This window comes from Halichoerus grypus, chromosome 12 (genome assembly GCF_964656455.1).
Source record: "Halichoerus grypus chromosome 12, mHalGry1.hap1.1, whole genome shotgun sequence".
Classification (NCBI taxonomy): Eukaryota; Metazoa; Chordata; class Mammalia; order Carnivora; family Phocidae; genus Halichoerus; species Halichoerus grypus.
Window position 1 is genome coordinate 103,309,776 of NC_135723.1, and position 25,543 is coordinate 103,335,318.

Here is a 25,543-nt window from a genome sequence, read left to right on the forward strand (position 1 = left end):
GAGAGACAAGACGCCAACGCTTGGAGTGCTCCTTCCATCTGTGAGCGTCTGTTAAGACGGCGACCAAGACCATGGAACCAACAGACCTCCTGCGCAGGGTGGGCAGAAGGAAGGGAGTGTGGGAAGGAGACAGGAAACGACAGGAATTAAAAACGACGGGACAGCTAACGCCACGGCTGCGCCTCGGGTAAATAAAGGTGGCGGGAGCACGTGGAAGCCTCACACCGATAAATCGGGCAGCACAAGAAACTCCACTCACCCAGAAGACTGAAAACCAAGTGCTGAGTCGGGGCAAATGGCTCCTGCAGATTGAACGCCGTGTAGCGACCATAGTGGATCTGCCTCAGCGCCTCGAAGTTCCCCAGGAGAATGTCGCCGAGCCACTGCGCGTTCACACAGGGGATCCTCCACTCCTTGGCTTTTTCATACTTTAAACCAGTTGGTCTTTTTTGGGGGGAAAAAACACATTTTACTAAATGTTAGGCTTGTCGACGCTGTTGAACGTAACATTTCTTTTCAGTATGGTACCACAGAACTAGCAGGGACAGCTCGGCAGAGTTGACAATAACCCCTGGCTGGTAATTCCAGGACACGCCCCCCTCATGCTGGGTCAGCAGGTTGTCCACTAGTTCAGTAAGTTTATCTTATTCCCAGTACCTCACTTAATTCTGATCTCATTAACGCATCCAATTTCGTCCCCGTGTTTTACAGGTACTTCTGCTCGTATCAAACCCAGCACTGCCATTCTTCTAACAGACCCAGGTTCCCACACTCCCAGGAACGAGGCAGCCTGCGGAGCCAGTCCCCGCGGTTCGCCACGGAGCCGCGCTTACTCTTTGCAGATGAGCACCGTGTTGCTGCGGCACAGGTAGCCCGTGTACTTGGCGCCCGCCAGGTAAGCCATTAGCTTCAGGTCGTCTCTGTCACTGTCGACAAATCCAGTCACAGAAATAATCTAAGCACAAAGAGAGCAAATAAGGCCCAGACGCAGCAGCATTTAACCCGTGAACGCTTGCTTCTCCGTGCCTTGCTGTTTTACACACCCGTGTTTCCACTCTTTACCTGCGTTCTGCATAGAGGCGGTAACGCCCCTCCTACGAAAGTCAAAACCAGCCTCCTGTTCATGGTCGACAGGTTACATGTGTCGCCATCAGACGGGGAGCAACAACCATGACGCCATATATGGGAAAACCTTTCTTGTGTTAACAGGACACTGTTCAGATCATTTTAACAAAGCTCTTTTATTAAGCATGTAAAAATTAATCGGCCAGTTCATCATTCTCCTCACTGATCCCAATTTGGAGGTTACTGGAGCGAGAGAACCTACAACTACGGTCACAGTCCCACCAGCAGGGGCCACTCCCAGTGCAAGATGCCTGGTTTACTTTAGGATTTTAAGTAGTGTCAGAGATTTGAGAGCCTCGGTTAAGTTCTGCTCCACGCAGGGAACCGTGACGGTTTTAAGGGACCCAGGAAATGAGGGAAATGAGGGACTGGCACCACCGGGCCCTGTCGAGCTAGGCCGGAGGGAGCATGCGGGGACAGGGACTCAGAGGCCCACGCAGGAGACAGGAAGCCGCTGCAGGATCGCGAAGCAAAGGGATGTCCCTTACGTGCTGAGAACAGGGCTTTCCTCCTGGGGGGAACGCCACCGGGAAGTGGAGGGCACGGTGAGGCGGCACTAGTTTCTTCTTCTTCAGGACCATGTTCAGCCAGTGCGCGGTGACACACCTCTTCCTTTCCCTGATCGCCTGCCAAACATAAGATTACAGGTTTGCTGGGCTGGGGTGCATGTAGCTGCAGGATCCAATACCAAACGGTCAGGTCGTGAAACTACAGTGACACCGTCGTCAGAAGCCCCGTAGGGACTGCATGACACCAAGCACTCGATTTACCAAAGTGACAAATGACAACAGAAGCAGGCTGATCTTCACACAAGAATGGGACTACCTACACACCAACAGCCTGCAACAGGGGACGAAAGCAACAAATTTTATAACAACCTTAAAAATAACTTTGATCATGGAATGATTAAAGTTTATGATCAAAATTAAAATTTCCCTTAAGAACACAGAGGGTCCCAAAGAGAACAAGTTCGAAAAAGAGTAATTGCCCACCTAAAATTAACCACAGAGGAGAAAAAAAAAACCCTCACAAGCATTTCTATGTTTTCAGTTGGAAAGTGGATCCAGTACATGGTTCCAGTGTTTAAGAGGAGTTTCTGGGAGGCAATTCATCACATAGCTATTGACAGCGGCCTGTCTCCCAATAACATCATCGTTAGGAGAGAAGGGACTGCAGGGGACGGAGGAGGTGACGCCCCGAGAGCGCCGGTGCCCTGCAGGGTGTTATAGCGTCTCCATCCAGCCCTGCGTACACAGCCCCGCAGCAGCAGGAAATCCTGCTTCCGCCCCCACTCCGTCGTGCTGCTCTGAATCGAGTAACAGGACTGTGTCCTTTCCTTAACACTACCTGGGATCGCCTTCACTTCCTCCGTGCTCAAAGACAGGCCAGGATTCCACCAACTTACCTAACCCACTGAAGATCGATGACAATTACTAAGAAGGTACGTCCCTACTTTCAGAGGCACAAAGAGTCCTTTCCAAACACACTAGTCTCTAGAAGCCTCGGACGGTCCATGAAAAGGGACAGACCTGTTGCGGTCACAGCTGAGGCGACCCCACTCACCTGTGCATACATACTGCTGACCTGACTCTCACACAGGAGATGTGTGCACCGGCTGGAGAACGTAGGGTCCACGGCACCGCCGTGCGTCTGGATTATCTAGACACACACAAGACCCCAAGTCGTAACCAGCTTCAAGTACTCAGGAAAACAGAGTAGAATTATAATTTCAAACTAGACTGCTATCAAAAAAATCCATCATTATTTCACCAAACGATGTACGATGTGTATCGGCTGTATTTACGGGATTTCCCACCCAGCCCCATAAAACGGAAATGAACTCCAGAGCTCACTGAATCTGAATTTCCAGAAGGAAAGACAGAGAAATGGAACGTCCTCTTTCTGAAACAGGGTTTTCCCCACCTGGCGCTGCGGCTGTTTTAGGTCAGCTCATGCCGCACCGTGGAGAGCAGCCCCGCGCTTGGTGGGACGCGGGTCACACCCGGACCCGCATCCTTGGAAGCCAACAGTACCCCCCAGGTGTGACAATGACAACTGTCTTCAGACAAGACCAGATTCTTAGCCCCTGGGGGGCAGAGCCACCCTGGTTAAAAACCATTTCTCTAAAGGGAAAAAAGAAAAAGAAGGCTGACGTTAGTGAATACCAGAAACTGTTAACAGCAGACTCCGAGTTGGGGGTGAGCAGCTGCTCTGTGTCGGACTGCGGGCGTTCAACGCGGCAGGCCAGCGAGCGTCACAGTCCAAACAACTGTGCACCAGACAGACTTCCACTGGCTGTTAAAAGAGAGGTGCCCCGCAAAACAATTCTGCTTCGTTTACTTTTGAAATTTCGTTATCCTAGCAGCTCGCGCACATAGTTTAGCAAGGCACGATGAACACGGCATTTCCCACGCCACTGGTTCTCAGTCCCCTGAAGCAGCCAAACTCCGCGCTCTTGCCGTGTCTTCCGGTGATGACTAACGTACCCGACCTGGCCCGCATCTACACCCCTGCCCCCAGCCTTCCTCAGGTGGCTACATCACCATTCGCGTGTAATTTAATCCACCGGAGCTCGGCCTCCGGGGCTGCGGCCGGGGCTCCCACCGCATCTACCACCGCAGGCTGGTCCAGAGCCGGACTCCCGCCCTCCCGCCTTTCTCTTCCTTTTCTGCGTACCCTTCCCTAGGTCACTCCCAAACCCTTCAGAGAACACCACGGTGGTTAAAGCTGCCCACACATCCCCGGATGTGCCTCCCTTTGGACGTCAGCCTGATCCCCTCGCTTGGGTATGGGCTGGTCCCACAGGATACAGAGCGACCGCGTGTGGCTTCTAAGACACAGTCGGGAGACACGCGGAGGCTTCCCCCCTGCTCTGCCTCAGCTCACGCGCCCTGGGGGGAGCCAGGGCCACGCCAGCCCTATGGAGGGGCCCGTGCGGCCAGGCCCGGAGGCCTCCCGCCGACAGCCACGCAGCACGCCAGTGGCCCCCGTCATCCCGCCGACCGCGCCGCGGCAGAGAGCCCGAGCCCACGACCCCGCGGCTGGCTGTCCCACCCGTGAGGAGACGCTGGGCTGCCAGGCGTCGCTGCTGCGAGTCACTACGCTGTGGGGGCACCTGTCCCCCCGCAGCAGATGGCACGGCGTGTCCCTCACCGGTAAAGCCCGCCGAGCGGCCTGGCAGCAGCGGCCCCCCACCCCCACCCCTCGGGGACCGCTCTTGCTGCCCCAGCGGAGGCCGGCTCCCCGCTCCGCTCACCGTCCCATCTGTGCGGCCTCAGCCCGACAAGCCCTCTCCCATCTCTGCGTCAGCGCCACTCTGGGGACCGCGGGAGGGACAGCTGACCGTGGAGGTGTGAGGAGGCCGTCCTCCCCGGGGCACGGGACGGACGGACCGCACACGCCGTCCTAGGCCGCAGTGAGGCCGCTGACCCGCTGACCGCGGCGCCCTCCTCACCCCTGCTCTCCCACTCCTGTTACTTAACGCCAGCCCTCCCGGACTAATGCTTTAACCTAACAAAACGAAAGCAAACTTTTCTCTACCTTTTCTATCTTCGAGTTATTCTACTGCTTTTTAGGACAGTTTCTACACATGACCTCCTAACACTTCCATGATTTTTGAAGAATTTTCTGCAGCTGTAATTCTCAAACAGGCCTCTCCCCCTCCTCCCTCTGACCACTGCCCCAGCATCGCTTCCCTCTTCTCCCTTAATTCAACATTTCATGATTTACACGTGCATCTCTCCTCTCTCTCTGTGCTTTAATAGCTACAGGGAGAAAAGCCAGCGTCCACAAGGGATGGCCCAGCTCGGAGTATGTGCCTTCCCGTGGCCCCACCCCCAAACGCACCACCGGTCTACCTGTGCCGCTCTAGCTGGGACACCCTCCAGCACCCACTCCTACTTGTCCTTTAAGACCGAGTTCAGGAACCACCTGTTCCCACAGACCACTCTCCAAGGCACAGACCTCCCACCCAAAGGGGGACGTTCTGTGTCATGGCTCGCCCCGCACCTGCCGTCCTGCCTCATCATCCCCTGCACAGACGGCTATTTCTCCAGGCGAGACACAGTTTTCTCCATCTTGTACACTCATCAATATTCCCTACATCTTCCAGCATGCTCGGCACAGAACAGGGTTTACACAACAGGAATGTCCAGAGGGAAGCCCATTCAAGGTGTACTTGAAGCACACTTACTAGACTTGTTTTTTTTTTCTTTTCAATTTCAATCACTTTGGATTTGTGGCACTGAAGGGGAAAATATTTACTTCTCCTTTTCTTTAAAGGCCACCGTACAGAATAATGAACACTGGGACTACAGCCCCACCACTAGACTAGCGACTGTGAGGTCCCTTCGCAGCTGGAGAGGCTCCGATTCCCCAGCACTTGCCTCTGGAGACAGAAACGACTAAGTTGATGGTCCCTGGTGCAGGGCACCAAAACCCTCATCTTACTCTCACAGCCCCACATACATACAAATAATTCGTGCCCCGTAGAATTTAAGAGCTGAAAGAAACTGAAGAATGACACAGTCCAACATTTTCCCCTTACAGCTAAACACCAGAGCCCAGAAAAGTGGTTTGCCCAAGGTCACAGAGAACGTGAATAAAAATGCCCGTAATATACATTCACAACATAATATGCGTACGTCAGGGAGGGCAGCCAGATGAATCAAGTCCAGTCCACATTTGGAGGAGCATTCAGGACAAAGTTTTTCTTCCTCAAGCAAAACTTACCCTTTTCCAGGTGGCTAACAGCTGCTTATCAGACATCTGCTCCGGATAATCGGCAATTGCAAACACACAGCCCAGTAAGAAGCTTTCTTCCGGAACTGGCAGAGAATTATACAAGAAAAGTAAAACCCCATGAATATGAGCATGTGTGCACAAAAACTAATAAAGCGTTCATTTTGCTGAGCTCAATCTGAATTTACAAAGTGAATCACTCCCGACCAGGACACGTCCAGCCAGAGCGGGAGTGCCACACTGGAAATACTGCGAGGAATACACTAGCCAGATGCCTGTATTCATGATTAGAAAACAGAACCGACGAGTCTGGGGCGCCTGGGTGGCTCAGTCGTTAAGCGTCTGCCTTCGGCTCAGGTCATGATCCCAGCATCCTGGGATCGAGCCCCGCATCGGGCTCCCTGCTCAGCGGGAAGCCTGCTTCTCCCTCTCCCACTCCCCCTGCTTGTGTTCCCTCTCTCGCTGTGTCTGTCTCTGTCAAATAAATAAATACAATCTTAAAAAAAACCAAAAACCAGAACCGACGAGCCAAGGCCTGGTGCAGACTACTCTGCGTCCGCTTCGAGAGGGACGCCGTCCCCAGCGGCAGACCGTACACCTGCTCTACTGTTAGAACCCGGTCCTCCGCCGGGTGCGAGGCTCTGAGATGAATCCTCGGCCTGCCCTCAGCCCCCCTCTCTCAGCATTTGGGGGAAAGACAGACAAACCCCACAGGACTCACTTTCCACTGCTGGGTCGTGTCCAAAGAGCTGGTGCTGGGGCTGCTGGTGCGGGGGCTGCTGGTGCGGGGGCTGCTGGTGCGGCTGCGGGGGCTGGTGCGGGGGCTGGTGCGGGGGCTGCGCCGGGGGCTGGCTCTGCGCGTGCTGCTGCTGGTGCAGGCGCTGGAGCTGCTGCTGCTGGAGCTGGGCCAGCTGGTGCTGCTGGAGCTGCTGCTGCTGGAGCTGGTGCAGCTGCTGCAGGGCGTGCTGCTGCTGCAGGGGCTGCAGGGGCTGCTGGGGCCGGTGCAGCGGCGGCTGGGGGAAGGGCAGCGGCTGCGGGGGGAAGGCGTGCGGTGGCGGCTGGGGATAAGGCTGCTGGGAGATCTGTGGCTGCGGCTGGAGCTGCAGGAGCTGCTGGGCGGGGAGGTGCAGCACCGGGGGCGGCGGCGGGGGCGGCGGCGGGGGCTGTGGCGGCTGCTGCGGCACGTGTGGCTCGGGAGCCACCTTCACCTGGCCGAACAGCACTGCGTTGGCATTTGCGTGGCCCTGCTGGCTGTGATTCACCTGCTGCTCTAAGTTTTTTGTAGGTGCGGAAAGGGACTGTAAGATCTAGAAAACAAAAATTAGGCAGAGTCATTAGCAATCGTTACTGAAATGTACTCCTGTTCCCTTCATGGAGAGAATACGAGCATCTCCTACATTTCCTTAATGTTGAACGAAACAGAAGGCACCAAACAACTTCAAAAATAATAGGGCGTTTTTCTTTTATATTTATGAAAGCATCACCAACTTCAATAAGGTAAGTGAATTCCTATTCTGAGACCACCAAAACTCGAAAATAAGTAAAATGGAATAAGCTAATGACTTAGAGCTGACAAACATACCAACTCACAAGGCTGATGTGTTCTATAGACCACAGTGACAGGGCTGCAAAAAAAAAAGGAAAATAAAACAAAGGTGTCCTACTTACTCCCGGGGCCTGAGCGTGCGTCTGGGTGCCACCATGCAATGTGCTGCGGTGCACAGCGCCCCACCTGGACCCCTTCTCCCTCCACAACGCTCCACAGACTTCTCCTAACCCAGGGATGCTCCAGGGAACGTCAGCGGACCCAGCAGCCCTCAGCCTGACCCGAGCTCCTTTCCAACAACAAAAGCGGCCCAGTGAGAGGCAACATAAAGACCACCCCAAGTGACAGCACCCGACACGGACAGCAGACAACCCCACCAAAGCCACCAGCACCTCCTCATCTGTGGTTACCCTGCCCTGTGCGCTGCCACGCTCTGTCAACAGGGGAGAGAAAAAACACCAACAGGAGGTTTGTTTAAATGGTAAACGTTCCCCCAATTGAGAAATCATCAGTACAGCTGGTAAATTAGCCTTCCTCAAAAAGGACTTGGGGCTCTTTAGATGGAGCAAAAGTGTTCTGAGCTAGAGAAAAACCCAACTAGCCAGACTGTTTCTGTTCTACTTCATTCTGCTTCACAATGACAGGAGTAAGCGGAGAGCTCTGTACAAGCTGAGGGGTGGGAGTGGGCAGGACAGGGAGTCAGGAGATGCCAGACTACCAGATGGCGGGTTACTTTATTATCCTGCACAGTGCTGAATAAAACCAAAGAAATGTTCTACAATGAATCTTTTACTCCAATATGCTCAAATAGCAAAAATTGGAAACCATCTTCTGATGGTCAAGAGAACTATAACAGGGGCGCCTGGGTGGCTCAGCCGTTAAGCGTCTGCCTTCAGCTCAGGTCATGATTCCAGGGTCCTGGGATCGAGCCCCGCATCGGGCTCCCTGCTCAGCAGGAAGCCTGCTTCTCCCTCTCCCACTCCCCCTGCTTGTGTTCCTGCTCTCACTATCTCTGTCAAATAAATAAGTATTAAAAAAAAAAGAACTCTAACAATCAAATAGATTTCACTAAAACTCAAGAAATACAACTTAACCCTACCAAAAGCACACTTGCCACTTAAATAAAACTCTAGACATTCAATCTTAACGTAAGCCACAGCTATAAGGAAATCTCAAATAGGATCTTAAAATATTACCTTCCACTTAAATAGACTCCAAAACATAAAGGTCATATAATTTGCAAAGTAACAGAGACTCTGGATTTAGTGATGAAACATCGGGGCTTAAAACTGAAGCAGGTCAAACACGAGCACTCAGTACAGCTGTCCGTGCAACCACCTCACCGGTAAGACCTCTAGCTCTGTAAGGAGTTCTCTGCGTACTTTAAAAACTCCTCAGTGGAGCTCTAAACAGAAAAAAAATTTTTAACAAATTCAAAATAACAGGGTAACAATTTCTTCCTATGCTTTAAAGTATTAAAAAATACCCTGTGGAGGGAAATCGACCTCAGCATGCACCACACCCAGACGGCAGAACAGCAACTGCGAGGCTCACACCTCCAGAGAAAACCACGTGGGGCAGGACGGCAAACACCTGCTTGTATTTACGTGAATCAACCACGAGTCTGTAAGCACAGAGCAGAGTCAGGAACAGTGGCTGCTTCTGGAGGGGAAACAGGAGTAAGGGGTGGGAGGGAGTTTTTCACTTTATAGCCTTGGATGCCATTTGAATTTTTAAAATTTTGTACATGTATTTTTTTTTTTACTCTCAGAAGTAACAACCCATGTAAATTTGATTGGTAGTAAGGAATAAAGGCCTGTCTGCCACAATGAGCAGGGTCGAGCCGGTCGTTTGCCTCGTGCTGCTGCCCCTGTGCCCCCACCCCCAGATGAAAGGGGAGCTCTGGAGGGTCCAAAGACCCTTCATGTACTCTCCACAGCCAGGAGCCCGAGGCTGCCCCTCTCAGCTCTCATGTTTCAGAGCAGCCAGGAGGACTCTGCAGGAGGCCAGGAGGGCCGGGGCACCTTCTGTGTGGTGACCATGAGCTGAGAAGCTGGGGGAAGCCAGGTTGTGAGCACAGGGCAGCTGGGAGCAGATGGAGGTCAGGACAAGAGCACCGGCCACAGTGAGACGGACACTGGCCTGGAAAGCCGGGCACCCGGCAGGCCAGCCAGTGAGAGGACTCTCAGGACACCTCCTGTCCTCATCAGACGGCATCTCAACCCTCTGATCTGCCTCTGGCTGAACACGTATGTTAGTCCCGAGGAATCAAAGAAAGAAGATTCTTAGCTGCGTGATCACATAATTTGCCATACTGCAAACAGTTTTTAATGCATGTCAAGTCTGAATTTTTCCTTCATAGTCTTTAAATTACTTACTTATTGAGTGCCCCAATACATAAAGAATTACAATACAAACAACATGGCTCCTAACCACTAAAAATCTGCAATTTAAACACATTTTGATGGTCAGCTATATCCTTCCAAGCCCCGATCTAATTTTAAGCTAAATCTGTCTTCCATTTGTAACATTTGAAAAATTCATTTTCTTCACATCTGGTGGCAGCAAAATGTCCTAGGTTCTTACACAGCTGAAAACTCAGAAAACCTCTTCACAGCCGCTCTCCCTGGAGCTGGGCCGGGCCCTCCCCGCTTCCCGCCTCACAGCACATGGCGAGCGCCAAGCCGGCTTCTGACACCTCTCCTGCAGGGTGCGCCCCAACTCCCTGGTGTGCTCACTCATCTCCACCTCACATGAGATTATTCCATATCCAAGTACTAATTTAGGGAGCGAGGGATTCAAGGCGACACTACAAAATACAGCAGCAAAGGCCCAGCAGCGATCCCCACCACTCTCTGCAGAGCCAGCAAATGAAGAGCAGGGAGCACATCTGTCCTGTTTGAATGGCTGACCCTGTTCCTGATCCCTCAACTCCAGGAGGGGTACGCGAGCACTCCCCGGGCTGGCTGCGGGCTGCAGGCTGAGAGCTGAGCATGCCGGCTCACTGAATCCTCACGTCTCCTCTTTCCATCTGCACAGGACAGGTCTGCCTGCACGCCCCAGCCTCTCCCACCTCAGGGACACCACCATTCCCTGGTTTCGGACTGCCTCCAGGCTGTCTCCCTGCTGCCTTCTCCCACCCGCCCCAAGCCCCTGGCCTTCCAGAGCTTTCTGACCAGCACCTCTGCTCCCCCGACAGCCCCCTGGTGCTGGGACCACCCCTCATGGCTTTGCCACCCACTCCTCAGCAGGGGTGCTGCTGCCCACAGACCCCCCGACCGCGCTCTCTCTGCGTTCCGTCTTCTCCCCTCCCCTCCGGGGACCCCATGGGAGCACGGGCAGCACCTGGACAAGCCTGGCCGTGCCGTGCTCTGACCACCTCACCTCAGGGACCTTCTCCTCAGCCCTCACTCCCAGTCACCCTCCAGACTGTCCTCTATGCAAACTCAGTCACCTCCTGGGCCCCGGGAAGTCAGAGAGAGTGCGAGGGGACAGGGGTAGTAAGTTTGGGCGTGGAGGCCAAAGGCGCCTCACTGCAAAAGGGGAAAATGCGGTTCAGCCACCAAGCACTGTCACCATTCAGACTGCAAAATACGGGCTCATCCACTTCTTGAGAAATGCCAAAAATCTCACTTTTATGAAGAATCTCATGATTTTGGCAAAAAAATTCAAAAAATTATTTGGACCAAACCAAAGGTGTCAGGCAAAAGGTGACGTCAGTTCCTGGCGTGCAACCCTGCTCTCCCTCTTTCCTCTGCAAAGCCAGCAGACATCCCAAATCGCTAAGTCAACTACGCCAGGCTCTGACCGCCGCTGCTCTGCCTCTTCCTTCGTCATCATCCCTGCCCCTCCACCCCCTCCTGACTTGGTTACCATCTTACTCACTCTTCCTAATATCCCAAGCTAGGTCGCCAACCTGAAACTGGGTCCCAACCAGGTCCAACAATACTGTTTTCCCAGGATCTCTGTATCAACTATTCCAGAATTTTCCATCCTCCTCAAACCCGATTACCCCTCTTCCCCTACACACGTTGCTTCATGCCATCTTAATTTTCTTCCTTCTGATATCTCAAGAACGTGTTTTCTTTTCTTCGACCTTATTCTGGATGACACCACCTTCCAGAGTCTCAAGAACCACATACTATCAGTTACTCACTGCCAAGTCAAGGGAGGGAGGACAGGAAGAAAAGAGTATTTTTAACACGCCATCTCCAATAAAAGACTTTTTAAAACCACCACCACAATCATACTCAACAGTGACACTGTCATCTACGGTAAGAAATACCTGTTTGGTCACCCTTCCTAGAGCCCCAACAACTTGTTCAGAAGGCGGCCTCGCCCCTTTGGGAGAACAGTGCGAGTGCTGGGGGCACAGGCCCCCACAAGCGCTCCAGCTCTTCCCACTACAACAAGTCTCACTTTTCTTTCTTCCCTTACAACACAGCAAATTCACGCCTGCTTCTGGGTCTTCACAGTTGCTGTTCCTTTCGCCTGGAACTCTCTGCCCCCAGCTCTTCCCATGGCCCCTTTGTCATTCACGCCCCCCCCCGTCATAAGGCCCTCCCGGACCACCTCGTCTAAATAGCCTCCTTCCCCCAACGGCTATTATATGACCCCCTACTACAGTCTTCAAAACACCCAGACCTACAGAAGCCCTTTTGTTCATATTTGTCTGTCTTCTCCACCTGAAACTTGTCTTTCCTATTTGCCACCTTGTCTCCTTGACCTATAGAAATGTACCCAGTGGCCGATATACCACCTCAACTACTTTCTTTTAGTTTTAAATTGAAAGACATTATCTACTAAAACTTTTAAAATCCATTCCGTATCAACAAGCTCCAATCATAAAACTATCAACTAAGATTAAGGCTTCCGTAATGAACGAGTAATTCATGTTATGTCATTTCCCTACCCGGAAGTTAACTGTAAGCAAATAAGGACCACCTGGTCAACATCATGCCTCTCTCTGCTGCCACTGCTAACTCTAAGTTAAGGAAGAGTGGAAACCCTTCTTCAGGGGCAAGCACTCTCGTCACCGGCATCCTGCTGGAATTTGAGAGACACTGATCTATACACACACACAACTGTAAAACAAGTTCTCACACAAATACTGCTTGTAAGTTAACTGTTCTGAAGAAGCAGAAAATACTAAACTATACCGAAACAGACTATAAAACCCAACTCTAAAATCCGTTATTTAAATTTCCGTTCTTTAAAGAGTGACTTACGTGTGCTACATTTGACGGTCGGCTAATCTGCTGAATATCAGCATTATTAGTAATGTTTCTCAGTGTCCGCACAGCTGGACTCCAAGTAGCGATCATTTCTGATCTGTCAGAACTTTGGAGATTCTGTCCCGAAGCCATGAGGTTGCCCCGGACCTCAGGAGGTAAGATGTTGCCTGGGACGGGTGGCACATTGGCGCACAAGTTAATTAAGCCAGGCTCCTTTCCCGTGGGCAGTCTGCGTTTCGCCGAAGCTAACTGTGGGACTTCAGCGGGGGTCCAGTTTAAATTTCTCTCTTGTTTTTCGGGTGATGAATCTGAAGAGTCGTCAAACATCAACTCCCCTTTAGATTTTTCAGTGTTGGATTTGGGTGAGAACTGCTGGTCCCCTGAAGGAGATCCTTCTTGAGAACTGCCAGGGCTTGATTTTCCATCTGAACTACCCTCATTTGGGGACTCCTGTTCCTCATTTTCTACCTCCTCCTCCTCCTCTTCTTCTTCCTCCTCTTCCTCTTCATAAATAATAAGTCGAGGATGATAAAATGCTTCATCCTTTTTGGTTTTTTCAGATACGCAATCCAGGACCCAGTCAGGGGTCACGATTTTAATGCTTGCTCTCTTTAACGCACATTCATATTTCTCCTACAAGCAAAGCACAAACACACACAAACAAAGCTGTAAGTTTTATCAAATTCCCTAGAAGTGTGAATTTAAAAACAGAACTTTAGGACAGGCACACGGCTGGAATGTTCAGCACCTATAACTGTCATTTCATTCACAGAAAAGCTTAAACTCCTTTCAGATGCAGGACTAGAGCCAAAATGAACCACAGATCTATGATCTCAGGCCGGCCTCATCCCTGCAACAGTAGTCGTAGAAGATTTTGTTTAAAATGAACTTTTGTAAAATACGGTATTTTAGGAAAAAGTAGAGCTAGCAATCCCATGGAAAATTCTCTTACAATGAAAATAGTTGCCACCTCGTCTAGTTTTTATTTGACAACTTTACAAAGCTGTACCTGCAGGGCAGAGCTCCTTCAGGACATCAGACACAGTCACGGGAGGGCGGACGACTTTTCATGGGGAGGCTTTCCTACTGAGGCGTCTAGAGTTTATTGAGCTCACTCCACACAGACACAAAGGACACAACACGTCTCTGACCTAATGAGGTTTACGACTTAGCTTTGGAGAGAAAGCAAAGGCCAGCGAGAGTATGATGTGAAGCCACGGCTGAGTGATGTGGGAATAAGACTAGAGAAGGGCTCCACTAGGTGAGCCGCATGGCTCGGGGAAAGCCGCACTGCACAGTGAGGCCTGGTGGGGGTGTCGCTGAGCAAAGCGTCCAGCCCCGGGAAAAGCGGGTCACAGGCAGGGGCTCTCTCTCCTGCAGGTAAGGGTGTAGAACGGAACAAATCCCAAAGGAAGAAAGAAATAAATGGGAAATAGGAAGCAAGGGTAATAGGATGCAGGAGCTCTAAAATCCATGAGTTGGTAACCGTGGCTCGCTTTACTAACAGAATCTCACGGCCCTGCTTCCACAGCCCAGGATAACAGCAGTTCTCTGGCAAACACGTCATTAGGGCCCTACACTAAAATCCGTTTCCTGTCGAGGGGACCGAAGGTGGCACTTGCTGCTTACAGTCGGGGCAAGGGTGACGGTCACAGGGCTGCCCCGGAGGTGCAGGTGCCAGACAGACGGCCGCTCTCAGTGTGGCGAGGCCGACAGCAGCACCGCGCGGCTGGGATCGGCCTCCCAGGAAGGAAGGAGACCACCCACATCTACGGGATTTCACTGTTACTGCTGAGGATATTCTACTTTAAACCTTTTTAAAACACAAGGAACACTTGGTCATGGGAGAGCACACAAATAACAAGTGAAGCAAAAAGAAAACATATAATCACGACCCTACGATGAGCGATCACCACTGTGATTATTTTTGTTATGAATATATACGTATATATACACACTGAGAGAGGCACCCTTCTGTCGCAGCGCACAGATACTTTATGATGTGTTTTCACTGAATGTCTTACGAACAACCTCCCACGTCCATATGTGCACTTCCACATTGGCACTTGGTTTTTAACTTCTTAATGTACGTTTTCGAACAAAGCTGAGAGTGGAGACAGCCATGATAAATCCCTGCACCCGTCGCTCAGCTCCAGTAACCTTCTGCACTCCTGCTTGGCCTGGCTCCTCCATGACACTGTTCACGCACCTCTAACTGGTAAACCTCCACCCTCAGGGCCTCCACGCTCGCTATCAGGCCATCTCACACCACGGCTTGCACGTGTCACCCCGAGCCCGCCGCTGTGCTGCCCAGCTGTGTGCTCAGGCAGCCCCCGGTGTCGCGGGCTACTGCTCGGTCACCTCCAGCGCCATCTAGTTACTCCAGCTGTTTCTACTCTTCATAGTGTTTTGCTGCTATGAAAAACTGCAGTTAAATCTCAACTGTTTGTGTAAGGTGAATTCCCAGGTTCTCGAATGAAAGGATGCAAAGTACTTTAAGGCTTCATTATCTGTAACTACATCCCCCTCCAAAAGGGCCAGGCCACCAACTCCATAGGACTGTGTCGATTCGCCCCCACCCCCCACCCCGCACGTTTAACTCCTTGAAACTGCACTGTGTTTACACCATGACTGAAGTGACAGGTTTTCTTATTAAGATACAAGTGTATCTTGGGACACCTGGGTGGCTCAGTCGGTGAAGCGTCTGCCTTCAGCTCAGGTCATGATCCCAGGGTCCTGGGATCGAGCCCCGCATCGGGCTCCTTGCTCAGTGGGGAGCCTGCTTCTCCCTCTGCCTGCCGCTCCCCCTGCTTGTGCTTGCTCTCTGTCTCTCTCTCTCTGACAAATAAAATCTTTTAAAAAAAAAAGATACAAGTGTATCTTAAACTTATTTTAAACATATGTGTTGAAGCATGTGGGGACAGCTAAATGCTTAACTCAATAAAACTACGGCATGTATCAACCGTAACATCTTGCATTAAGATAGAAGCGTTTGTACACTCGTGTGCAGATGCCCATGAAGACGGCCACGTGCTCACCTGCGCCGGGCAACGTGGGCAAGTGATCACGGGTACCGTGTACCTGAAACTAACACAGCACTGTGTGCCAATGGGAATTAACATAAACATTAACAAAAATAAAAAAACTTGGTATTCTTTATTCTAAAAATCATTCTGAAATATTTAAGTATGAAATGTTAAATCAACCCTCCCACAATAAATAGAGATGACTAAGTCTTTATAGCAGACTAGACACTTAATTTCTTGACTACCTGTCCCAAAAGAGCCAGAGCTGTCTCAGGAGAACATCAAGTCCGGATATATACCAAAGCATTTATAAACTACATAAGTAATACAAATATACAAGATGACCTAATAACAGTTTATATATTCCATTTTCCAAGGTAGAAAGATGTTTGTTGAAGTAATAGGAAATAAATTTTTTAAATTCTGTTAACAAGTAGCAAAAATAAAACCACTGCCATGAAGTGCAGTTGCTGAGCATACTGGACATCAGCGAGAAACGTCTGGCTTAGCGCTGGGATCCACGTCGGTAGCCCTGGGTTCTTCGTCTGCACAGAGTGTGGGCCCTGAGCACGTCAGGAATGACCTTCCTGCTTCCTATACAAACCCACGCACAACACTCAAGTCAAACACGGTATATTTCACTTGGGTTTTTCTCTCCCTTCTCACCAATGAGTAGTTTTTGTCAGCGAAGGACAGTTACTGCTTAAACCAAGGCGACCCAAGAGTAAAGCAATGTCGAATGCCTTTGCCAGGGCCAATTTACCAGCTACGTCATTCTAATTCTTGAATCCTCAAGGTTACAAGTTATTCAATGTCGCGGACCCAGGCGCCAGCAGTGAGGCTGCTGGGGTCGGTGGGGGCGGGGGCCGGCGCGGTGCCACCCCGGCGGGTGCGCTTACACGCAGAAGCCTGCAGCGGCCAGGATCGAATGAGCATACTTTGTCCTGTGGATTTTACTAAATCCCTCCGTTCTTCTCCACTTAACTGAGCATTTTTAAAAATTCAAGAGTATGAAAGGTAGTTTCACTATGACATTTAAACATTTCTTTGTTCATTAAAAAAAAGAAAAGATTTGAAGAGATGCCATTGATTTTTGTGTGCGATCCGCTGGTCTGTTTGATAAACCCACCCCACTCATATACTGCCTCTTAAATTATCATCTGGCTCTTCAGAAGTATTGCTCATGCCTACAAAAGCTATAAAGACTTTGTTTCCTTTCAAACTACCACCTAAAATCAAATGATTTACTTTTAGCCATAAATTATAAAATTTAATATAAAATAGTATAACCAAAGCATACTATATTTCTTAAACTGTTATGCAAAATCTAATTTTTTACTCAAATAGATTTTAAGATTCAAATCTTAAATTTTCACAGAAGACAAGTCTTCTTGGTTTGTGTGGCTTACTACGTTAACCACACCCACTGGCTCAAAATTTACTGTCAGGAAACCAGGGTGGTGCATGGCACACGCCTGTGGATCGGCCCTGCTCAGCCTCAAAGCCCGTGAAAGGGGTCTGCCCGGCAGGGCAGGAGTGTATCAGCCCCGAGCCGTGCACCGGGTGGCGGCGCCCTGGCCTCGTACTGCACACACCTCGCTCCTCCCACGGCAGCTCACCCGCGTGGAAAACAGGAGGACAGCGCTGATTTAGATTGAAATAAGGAAAAATGGAGGGGATACCAATATGTGGAAGGTTGACTCGGCATAAATACACTGGGCTTGCCTCTCAAAGTTATAAATAACTGTTCATGGGAGGACCAGAGTTTGGCTTCCAGAGAGCGGTGGTTCTCAAACTCTCGTGTGCATCAGAATCACCGGGAGAGCCTGACACAGGTGACTGGGCTCCCCACGCGCCCTCGGGCAGGCGCGCAGTCTGCATTTCTAACAAATCCACAGGACGGGCTGATGAGGCTGACCCGGGGCCCACTTGGAGAACCAAAAGTCTGTGACCTCACCAGGGGTGAGACACAGGAACCCTGTATTATCAAGATAAATGTGTTTTTATATATTCTAGATTATTAAAAAGGAAACAGACTTGAAAACGTCACCAAATACACATTTACAAAGTTATCCTCAGTGCGAGGCCTTTTTAAACACTGTGAAGCACGAAGACTAAAATTACATATTTTCACAAATAAAAATGAACTGAAGGTTGACTGGATTTGAAAGGAAACTCAAGGGATTCAAAAAACTTTCCCATTTTCTCCATGAAATAAACCCACGTTTCTCTGTATTTAGAGGTGACATCTGGCTCAGCATTGGATTGATAACCCTCGCACATCCTCTGTGGAACGAAGCCGGGTCTAAAGAATACAAACTGAGAGAACCAGCTTTTGTACATGGAATCTAATCATTAATTTAAGAGAAACGCAACAACACGTGACTGCTGGAAATACGGACAAGGAAGAGAACGTGAAGCGCTTACCCCCTTCGGCTCTGGAACGACCAGATGCGTGCACGTCCCGTCCAGCTGTAGCCGACACGCGCCCCCATAGAAGGTGAGCAGAGCCCACAGGGTACTCCTGTCGTCAGACGACACCTGACAGAGGGGTACACACACATTTCAATCCACGCAGGGCTATCATTAAAATACACTCTAACATCGTAACGATTCTGCTCGATCTACTTAAATGAAATAAACTTAAGGGTATTAGTGGGGAAAATAGATGAGCTTTTCGCTATTTGCTTAGCATAACAAAAACTTTCATTCCTATCATGATAGTTTTATAGACATCTTTTTTTTTTTTTGCTTCGTCACCAAATGAATAAAAAAACTTACATCCACACTCCAAAAAAATGGAGGATTATTTCAACAACGGATAGGGAAAAAAAGAAGGAACTAGTACATCATTCCATCTTACAACTGTCATGTTTTAAAATGTTTAAATAGCAGTATCAAAATCATTAAGGAACTCCTTAGTCATTAATAGATAAATACTAATTACGAAATGAATAAAATAAAAAGATAAAAATAGTTCTTTGTAAGCTCAGGGAAAAACGTAATTACTTAACACATAAAAAGAAATAAGGCAAGCATAAAAGGAATAATTGTTATGCTTGCGTAAGTGATGAAGTCGACTCCAGATCAACTGGCTCATGTTGGAAAAGAGGCTTTCACGGGAACAGAAACAGCTCCCATTTACTGCCTGTCTACTATGTGCCAGGAACTGTGCCAAGGGCTTTGTAAACATTCCTAATCCTGATGACCACCATGTGAAGTCGGAATCATTAGACCCATTGTATAGACCAGGAAACAAACTTACAAAAATTACAGCTAATCATCAGAAAAGCTGGCTTTTAAAACCCAGGTCTGTCTAAACCCAGGCCTACCTGCATTTTCCCACTGTTCTATCCTTCTCTAAGGGCAGTTACTACCAAAAATAATTTCTAAAAAATAAAGTTTTAGATCTAAAAGACAAAAGAAACAAGAAAGGTAAAGGTGTGTTAATTAATTCTAAGGTAATCATTTAACGAAGTAAATTTTTTTCCTGGATAATTTATTATAAATTGAGGGTTATGGTTGTTAAGAATTCTGAACACTGTCTCATGTTAATTCTGTAAAGTATTATAAACAGCATGTTTTAAAACCTGCCATTATTCAGCTCACCAGAACTCTTAACGTTTTACATCCACTTTCATCCAGTTTACAAATGTTTCTAGAAATTATTTTGCATTCCACACTACTGTGACTACTAGTAAGAACACATTAATTTTATAAAATCACCTTCAAAAATCACTATTTTATATCTCTTTTAGTTAGTCACTGTCACATTTCAGAGACTGGATCAGAAAATTGTTATTTTTACTAGAGGCTTTCACAAAAACATTTATCTCCTGCAGCGTTTGGAGAGGTGAGATTTAATTACATGATAATACAGACTACTCCAATGAATCATTACATCATCTTTATTAAAAACGAAATTAAAGAAACATAACCGCGATGTGCCTTCTTTGGAGCGCCGGGGCTACTCGCCAGTTACGGGCAGCCCCAGGTGAACTGACCGCAGCGAGCCTAGTCCGCGGCCCTCCTCGGCCTGCGTCACAGGCCTGGGGCTCAACAGGGAGAAGTGTATTGCTGCGGAAAGAACATCGGTTGGGAGAGAGGGAGACCCAGAATGGATACACGGTCTCCAGAAGCAGCTCCTGGCAACTCAGAGAACTTCCATGAACCAGATTCTTCCTCGATGCGCGTCTGGGTTAAATGGCTTCAAACATCCACACCAGCTCATTTAATGAATCTGTGTCAGCATAATTAATAACTAAGAATGCTCTTTCCACACCAAAATGTTAATAGTTACGTAGTGGTGATGGAATTATGGGGACATTTCTGTTTTCATTTTTATACTTTTCTGTATTTTCCAAATTTTCAAGAGCGTTAATTTTATAACTGGGGAAAAGTGTCTTCCTTTTTTTTTTTCTTTTAAAGAAAATCTTCATAAACTACCCATCTCGTCATCTTGGCTAACAAAGCCTGGATGTGACCTCGAGACCTGAAGACCCAACCCAACTGCTTCAGTGGCGGGTCAGACCATCCTGACCGTGTGGCTGCCGACCCCCCGGTGCCGCGCCCACGTCTGTGTCTCAACCACACCATGTGTGCGGGGCGCTCTGGCTCCACGCCTTACCCACCCTCGACTCCCACTCCCCGACCATTGCCCCTGGACTCCCGCAGCAAGCTACACAGGCATCTACGGGCCGGTCACGCTCCAGTGACCTGCAGGCTGACTGTCCCCACTCCGCTCTCCTCAAAGAACATGGAGCAGAGGACGGTCATCTCAGCCACGGCCCGCACTGACTAAGAGCTTCCTTCACAGTGATCAGGAACAGCCGCCCTTCTCGGGAGGTCTCACACAAGTAGGACACTCCTTGGTTCTAGCCCCCCCCCCCCGAGTATGTCCTTGTCCCACCCTGATTAGAAACTACAGCCGTCCTGATTAAAGATGGGGGTCTCGCTCACAGTACCTAGCACAGTGCAAGGCACATGGGTAGGCAGTCAAGAAATACTTGTCGATTGAGATACAGAATGGAAAGGGCTTTTCCTTTTAGTCTTCAAGATTTAAATTACGACCTGACCAGGCTCTCCATCAGACTCCTGACCTATCCCCAGAAACCCACCCAGCGTGTTACCACGGGGCCCCCGCCTGCATCGATACCGGGTCAGGGGAAGGCAGATGGTGTCTGTGCTGCTCAGCTCCCGCCGGCACAAGCTCCCTTCCCTACCTCTCCCTGGGAGAGCTCTGGAAGACTCCAACAAAGAGCTCCAGCTTGTATCAACACCCTGACGGGGAAAAGACAGAAGGTCACTGAGAGCCACCGAGCAAACAGTCCTCTCGTCAGGGCGGGGTCCTGCCTGGCGTGCGCATGTGTGCACATGCAAGTGCTCCAGTGTTCAGGAAGAGGTGCAGACACCCAAAGAGCCTCCACCTGGTGCAGATCAACCATCCGATGGCTCCCTGCTCACACCCTCCTTTACCTCTGTGTGCACTACAACGTGCACTTTATTCATGGGTCTGTCTCCCCTTCTAGAATGTACGTTTACTGAGGGGAAGACAGCCTATCTAAATTGATTTGTACCCCTGGGCATTGCTCCTGTCACGAAAGAAGTGCTCATTAGGTATCTGTCACACCAAAGTCCCTTAGCTGCACGCACACTGTGCATGTTGTCTGTTAACACATCTTAAAACTGACATTAATACTTTTTAGCAACCACAAAATATTAGTGTCCCCAGTGCACTTTTCTTAACCAGGGTTTGGGCACATGAAAAACTATCAAGTAAAATCTTGTCCATCCTTATCTGATCAATCTTCATGAACTCAAAAGCACAGCTTTTTATTATGTGATCCCATGACACATTCGGGATTCCAGTTCATCATCCTCAGTGATGAACGGTGTACTAAGTGATCCATAAAGACCATTCTGATTCTGGATTCCAGTTTTTATTACCTAATGAATTTGCTAAAAGGATATAAAGACACTGTCAAAGGTCCTTCTAAATTAACTTTTCTGTCCCCCATGGACCCAGCCATTGCCCACAGTGAGTTTCGCACCCAGATAAAACTACAGGCTGGGCCACTTCCCAGACCACACGACCAAGGGACGCCTGCTCACCTCTGCCTGTGCTCTCTACCACCTAGTTGGTACCTTTTCCACAGGCTCTCCATTCTCCCCCTCCCCACCCCTCTGCTGACTACATCTGCGTCTGCTCAGCCCAGAACCTGAGATCCACATGGACCCCTAAGGCGGCATGATGGCCCCCAGGCCAGTCGGCAGTCCTGTGTCCCTGTCCAGCACCCTTGCCCTCCTCCTCTCCCGGGTCACAGGCAGGACTGAGGGGACACACGAAGCTATGCACAACTACCTGCCACAAAGTAGTGCTCCAGACCTTTACCTGGGGTGCTGCTCCTTTCCAGCAATAAAAACTAGTTGCATCTGATTTCATCCTTGGTTTCTAAAAACAATACCCTACTCCTCCAGCACCACCTCTATTTATGCTCAAGTCTCTCTTCTTCCCAAATCTTCACTGCACGCAACCCAAGACTCTCTTCCTGGTTATGTGCCTTTCTACCTTCTTCTGCAAGAAGCTAATTCTCTGCCCTTCATGCCGCATCTCCACGGCCCCCCATCTGGGTAGCTGATCAACACCCCAAACTCAACGTGTTTCAAACCGACTTCACCATCTTCCCTGAGAAGCCAGGCTCCCGTTTCCCATCTCCAGGAGTGATGCTAGATAGCATTGCCCCCAGGCTCCTGGTCTGATGGAGGACATCGCCCAGGACTCATGATTCACTACCGTGGAGGCAGCTCCTGCAGGACTTGGTGCAGAGAAGTACCGTGGGCGCTGCCTTCTCCTCCTTCGTCCCAAGTGTGCCCAAGTCACCAAGTCCTGCTGCTTCCTGTCTGGGCCTTGTGTGCACAGCGCCATCCCAAATCCAAACCTCTGCCTCGAGTCCAAACCACGCCTTTCCCTCCGGCCCTAACTCCCATCCCTGCCCCGCCCCTGTGTCCTGCTACTGCTCCCAGACGGGTTGCACCTATGGGACTGCAAGGATTTTAAATTTGTTTGCTTTCCTGTGTTTTCTAAATGTCCTAATGTAAATTGTGTAATGCAAAATTAAATATATAAGAAAAAAGGAAAGAAGCATCCTACCGGCTACTTTAGGGAGCTCAAACTCCAACACCTGGTTTCAGGTCCCGTGTTCCCCACCATCCACCCCCCTGCATCTCGAGAACATGCTTTGTTCCCCGGCGCCCTCCTCCTCTCTCCTTCCATGTGGCTCTACCACAAACACACCCCGCCTTCCCCATTTTTGCTCTAATTCTGCCCACTCTTTCAGGCCCCTCAGGTCTGACCTCTCCCCTCCCCACAGGCTTCCCTGACTCTGCCGTCCACACTCGGGCCTGTTCTTGTGAACTCACACACTGACATCGGGGCCACGGGATTTAGCACAGCACACAGCAGGTGGTGTGTGTACCATAAGCCTGACATTATAATAATGATGGCAGAGACTCGAGCATTTACAAATAATAATCTGGTACATTACAACCTTTGTTAAATGTAACTATTGGTTTTTTCTAAGACTAAAAATGTTCTCTAATGCTAAATTCAGTTAATATTTAAGGACGTCTGATTACCAAATTTAAAACCCTGAAATCATCTTATACTCACATATTTTTGATTTTCTTATTTCCCTAAGTCAGGTCTGCAAATACCGTGTCACTGTCACCTCAGTCCCTGAAAATACCTCGGGACTCCCTACCCCAGCTTCTTCCTCTCTCATTCAACCTGAACCCTCTGGATAGTGGGCTCCATATCTCTGAACCCACAAATCCAATAAATGAAAATATAATTAAATGCAAAACTCACATTTTAGCCAACATGTGTTTATACATTAAGGAATAATAATAATGTCTTCATTTTTAAGACTTTTCTGATATTTATTGTACGTTTGGAACATACAGAGAAGTATAAGGGAATAAAAGTCATACAGAGCCACAGAACCCGTCATTAAAAGGTTTCCATTTTGGCCCACTTCAAAGATCATTATCATTATATACATTTACAGCACAGATGTGAAAAACAGTGAAAAATACAAGTATCAACAGAATTCCTGTTCTTAAAAGACAAAAAAAAGCTAAGATTTCAAGGGTCCCTATTAAATGAATGAAACAAAAACAAAAAGAATTTTATAATTTTAAAGAACTTCAGGAATCCACAAGAGATACAAACAAAGTAGCCCTCTCTGAGCCTGCCTGCTGTGTGGTCAGGGAAGGGTGGAGGGGTGGAGGGGAGACGAGGCGGCCACTGGGAGAGCGCGTCACCTGGCTCCATGACCCCCCGTCACAGGGACAGGACTCCCAGCTCACCCAACGCCCCCCCACGCCCTCTCCTCAAGGCTGCCACAGGGAGGGGCCACGCTGCTCCCCGCCAGGGTCCAGGGTCGCCGTGGGAGCGGGTCCGCCAAGCAGCACCGGCAACGCCCCTCCCCGTCCTCACGCTCAGCACACCGCCCTGTGCAACTTCCACCTGAGTTCCAGCAACACCCGCTGGATTTGTTATAATGGTTTTTTATAGTCTGAGGGTTTACCAGCTGGCGGTGCAGGGGACAAATACAATTTAAAAATACTGACTGTTCACTTTCCCACTACTTAGAATTCCCCACTGCTGACATTTTGGTCCCCCCTTTCGGCTCTTTCTCCTATATTTTACTTGGTTACTCCTAACACTGCACACGCTGTTAATGACCTGCCTCTTTCCCCACTGAAAGCCTTTCCCATCTCTTTCCATATTTTCAAAGAGCAGAATTCAAACCTGGCTCCGTAGTTAGGCTATCATGTAAGTGCACAGAAGAGGTTTCTGAACCGTTTCCAAACACAGGAGGATCTGATTTTTTTTTTCCAATTTTACCCTAGTCTACATAATGCTCTGCTAAACACCGGTATCCATCAATCTACCCTTATTTCTACCAGTTCGGGATAAATTTCTAAACATAAGAGAACTGCAGCGGAAAAGAAAAGGAGTATCTTAGGGCCCTTGATTCAGCAACTTTTGTAGACAACAGCCGCACGGACCTGCGCTCGCGCCGGCAGGGAGGGGAGCACGTCTGCGTGGGGCGCCGGTGCTGGACGCTCGGTCACCAGCTCGAGTGGAAAGGCTCATCTCAGCGCTGTGAAAACGTTCACATCTTGGATAATAAAGTGTGTCAAATGTTCTGTCACACTTGTTTTGTAATTCCTCTTTATAGAAAGTTGTGAGTTCATTTCTCTGCCTTATCTACTGAGGTTTTATTTTTCTTATTGATCTAAATGAGCCCTTTATTAAAATAATTCTTTGCCTTTATGACTGAATTTTTCTTGTCATCTTAATTTCATTTTTACTAGTTTTTCATATTCAAATTCTGTATCTTTGTAACCCTTTAGATTAGAAAGACCATTTTCACCCGTTAAAACTTTGTATCTTAAGACTAAGCATGAATATTTAAATAATCATAAATGTGTCATAGGGTCACACCAAATATGCAGTTTAGTAAAGAGCTTCTTTAAAACTGGTTTACCAACAGGTCATAAACCCAATGTTCTAAAAGTGCAGAACTGTTACGTGTGAACACCACCAGACAGCTTATAACCATGCTTACCTGGGAGAGGCAGGCAGTGATTCCAAAAAAAATCTGACATGACTCTGGAGAAAAACCATTTACTCTGTTTGAAAGTTATTAAGATTCCAATTAAATGAGATTAGTGCAACCTGCATTTCACTAAGACATCCTCTTTGCCCATGTGGACGTGACCCACCCTCTCCCTCCCACTGGAACCACACAGGAAAGAGGCAGGCTGACCAGAGTGAGACGGGGCAGACTGGAGGAGGAAGGGGC

At 49.1% G+C, this 25,543-nt stretch overlaps 1 protein-coding gene and 1 long non-coding RNA gene across 7 annotated transcripts in view; one reads left to right on the plus strand and one right to left on the minus strand.

The window, feature by feature from the left end:
* Positions 1 to 854, plus strand: part of LOC118529080 (uncharacterized) — a 38,824-nt gene extending 37,970 nt beyond the window's left edge. The window contains exon 8 of the long non-coding RNA XR_013442959.1: positions 712 to 854. This is a non-coding gene — a long non-coding RNA (uncharacterized LOC118529080). The remainder of the gene's footprint in view (positions 1 to 711) is intronic.
* The window catches only part of PAXIP1 (PAX interacting protein 1), a 51,271-nt gene that overhangs the window by 15,295 nt on the left and 10,433 nt on the right, over positions 1 to 25,543 (minus strand). For 4 of the 6 annotated variants that reach the window (XR_013442949.1, XM_036087565.2, XM_078059784.1 and 1 more), the window contains exons 4-12: positions 25,307 to 25,370; positions 18,099 to 18,212; positions 12,640 to 13,278; positions 6,587 to 7,172; positions 5,857 to 5,951; positions 2,689 to 2,784; positions 1,614 to 1,751; positions 834 to 955; positions 260 to 444 (exon numbers count right to left, since the gene is read on the minus strand). Coding sequence is in view for 5 of the 6 variants with exons in the window: in XM_036087565.2 (XP_035943458.2) it covers positions 260 to 444; positions 834 to 955; positions 1,614 to 1,751; positions 2,689 to 2,784; positions 5,857 to 5,951; positions 6,587 to 7,172; positions 12,640 to 13,278; positions 18,099 to 18,212; positions 25,307 to 25,370 (2,039 nt within the window). In the remaining variant the exon portion in view is untranslated. The remainder of the gene's footprint in view (positions 1 to 259; positions 445 to 833; positions 956 to 1,613; positions 1,752 to 2,688; positions 2,785 to 5,856; positions 5,952 to 6,586; positions 7,173 to 12,639; positions 13,279 to 18,098; positions 18,213 to 25,306; positions 25,371 to 25,543) is intronic. The other 2 variants (XM_078059782.1, XM_078059781.1) reach the window with 2 other exon arrangements.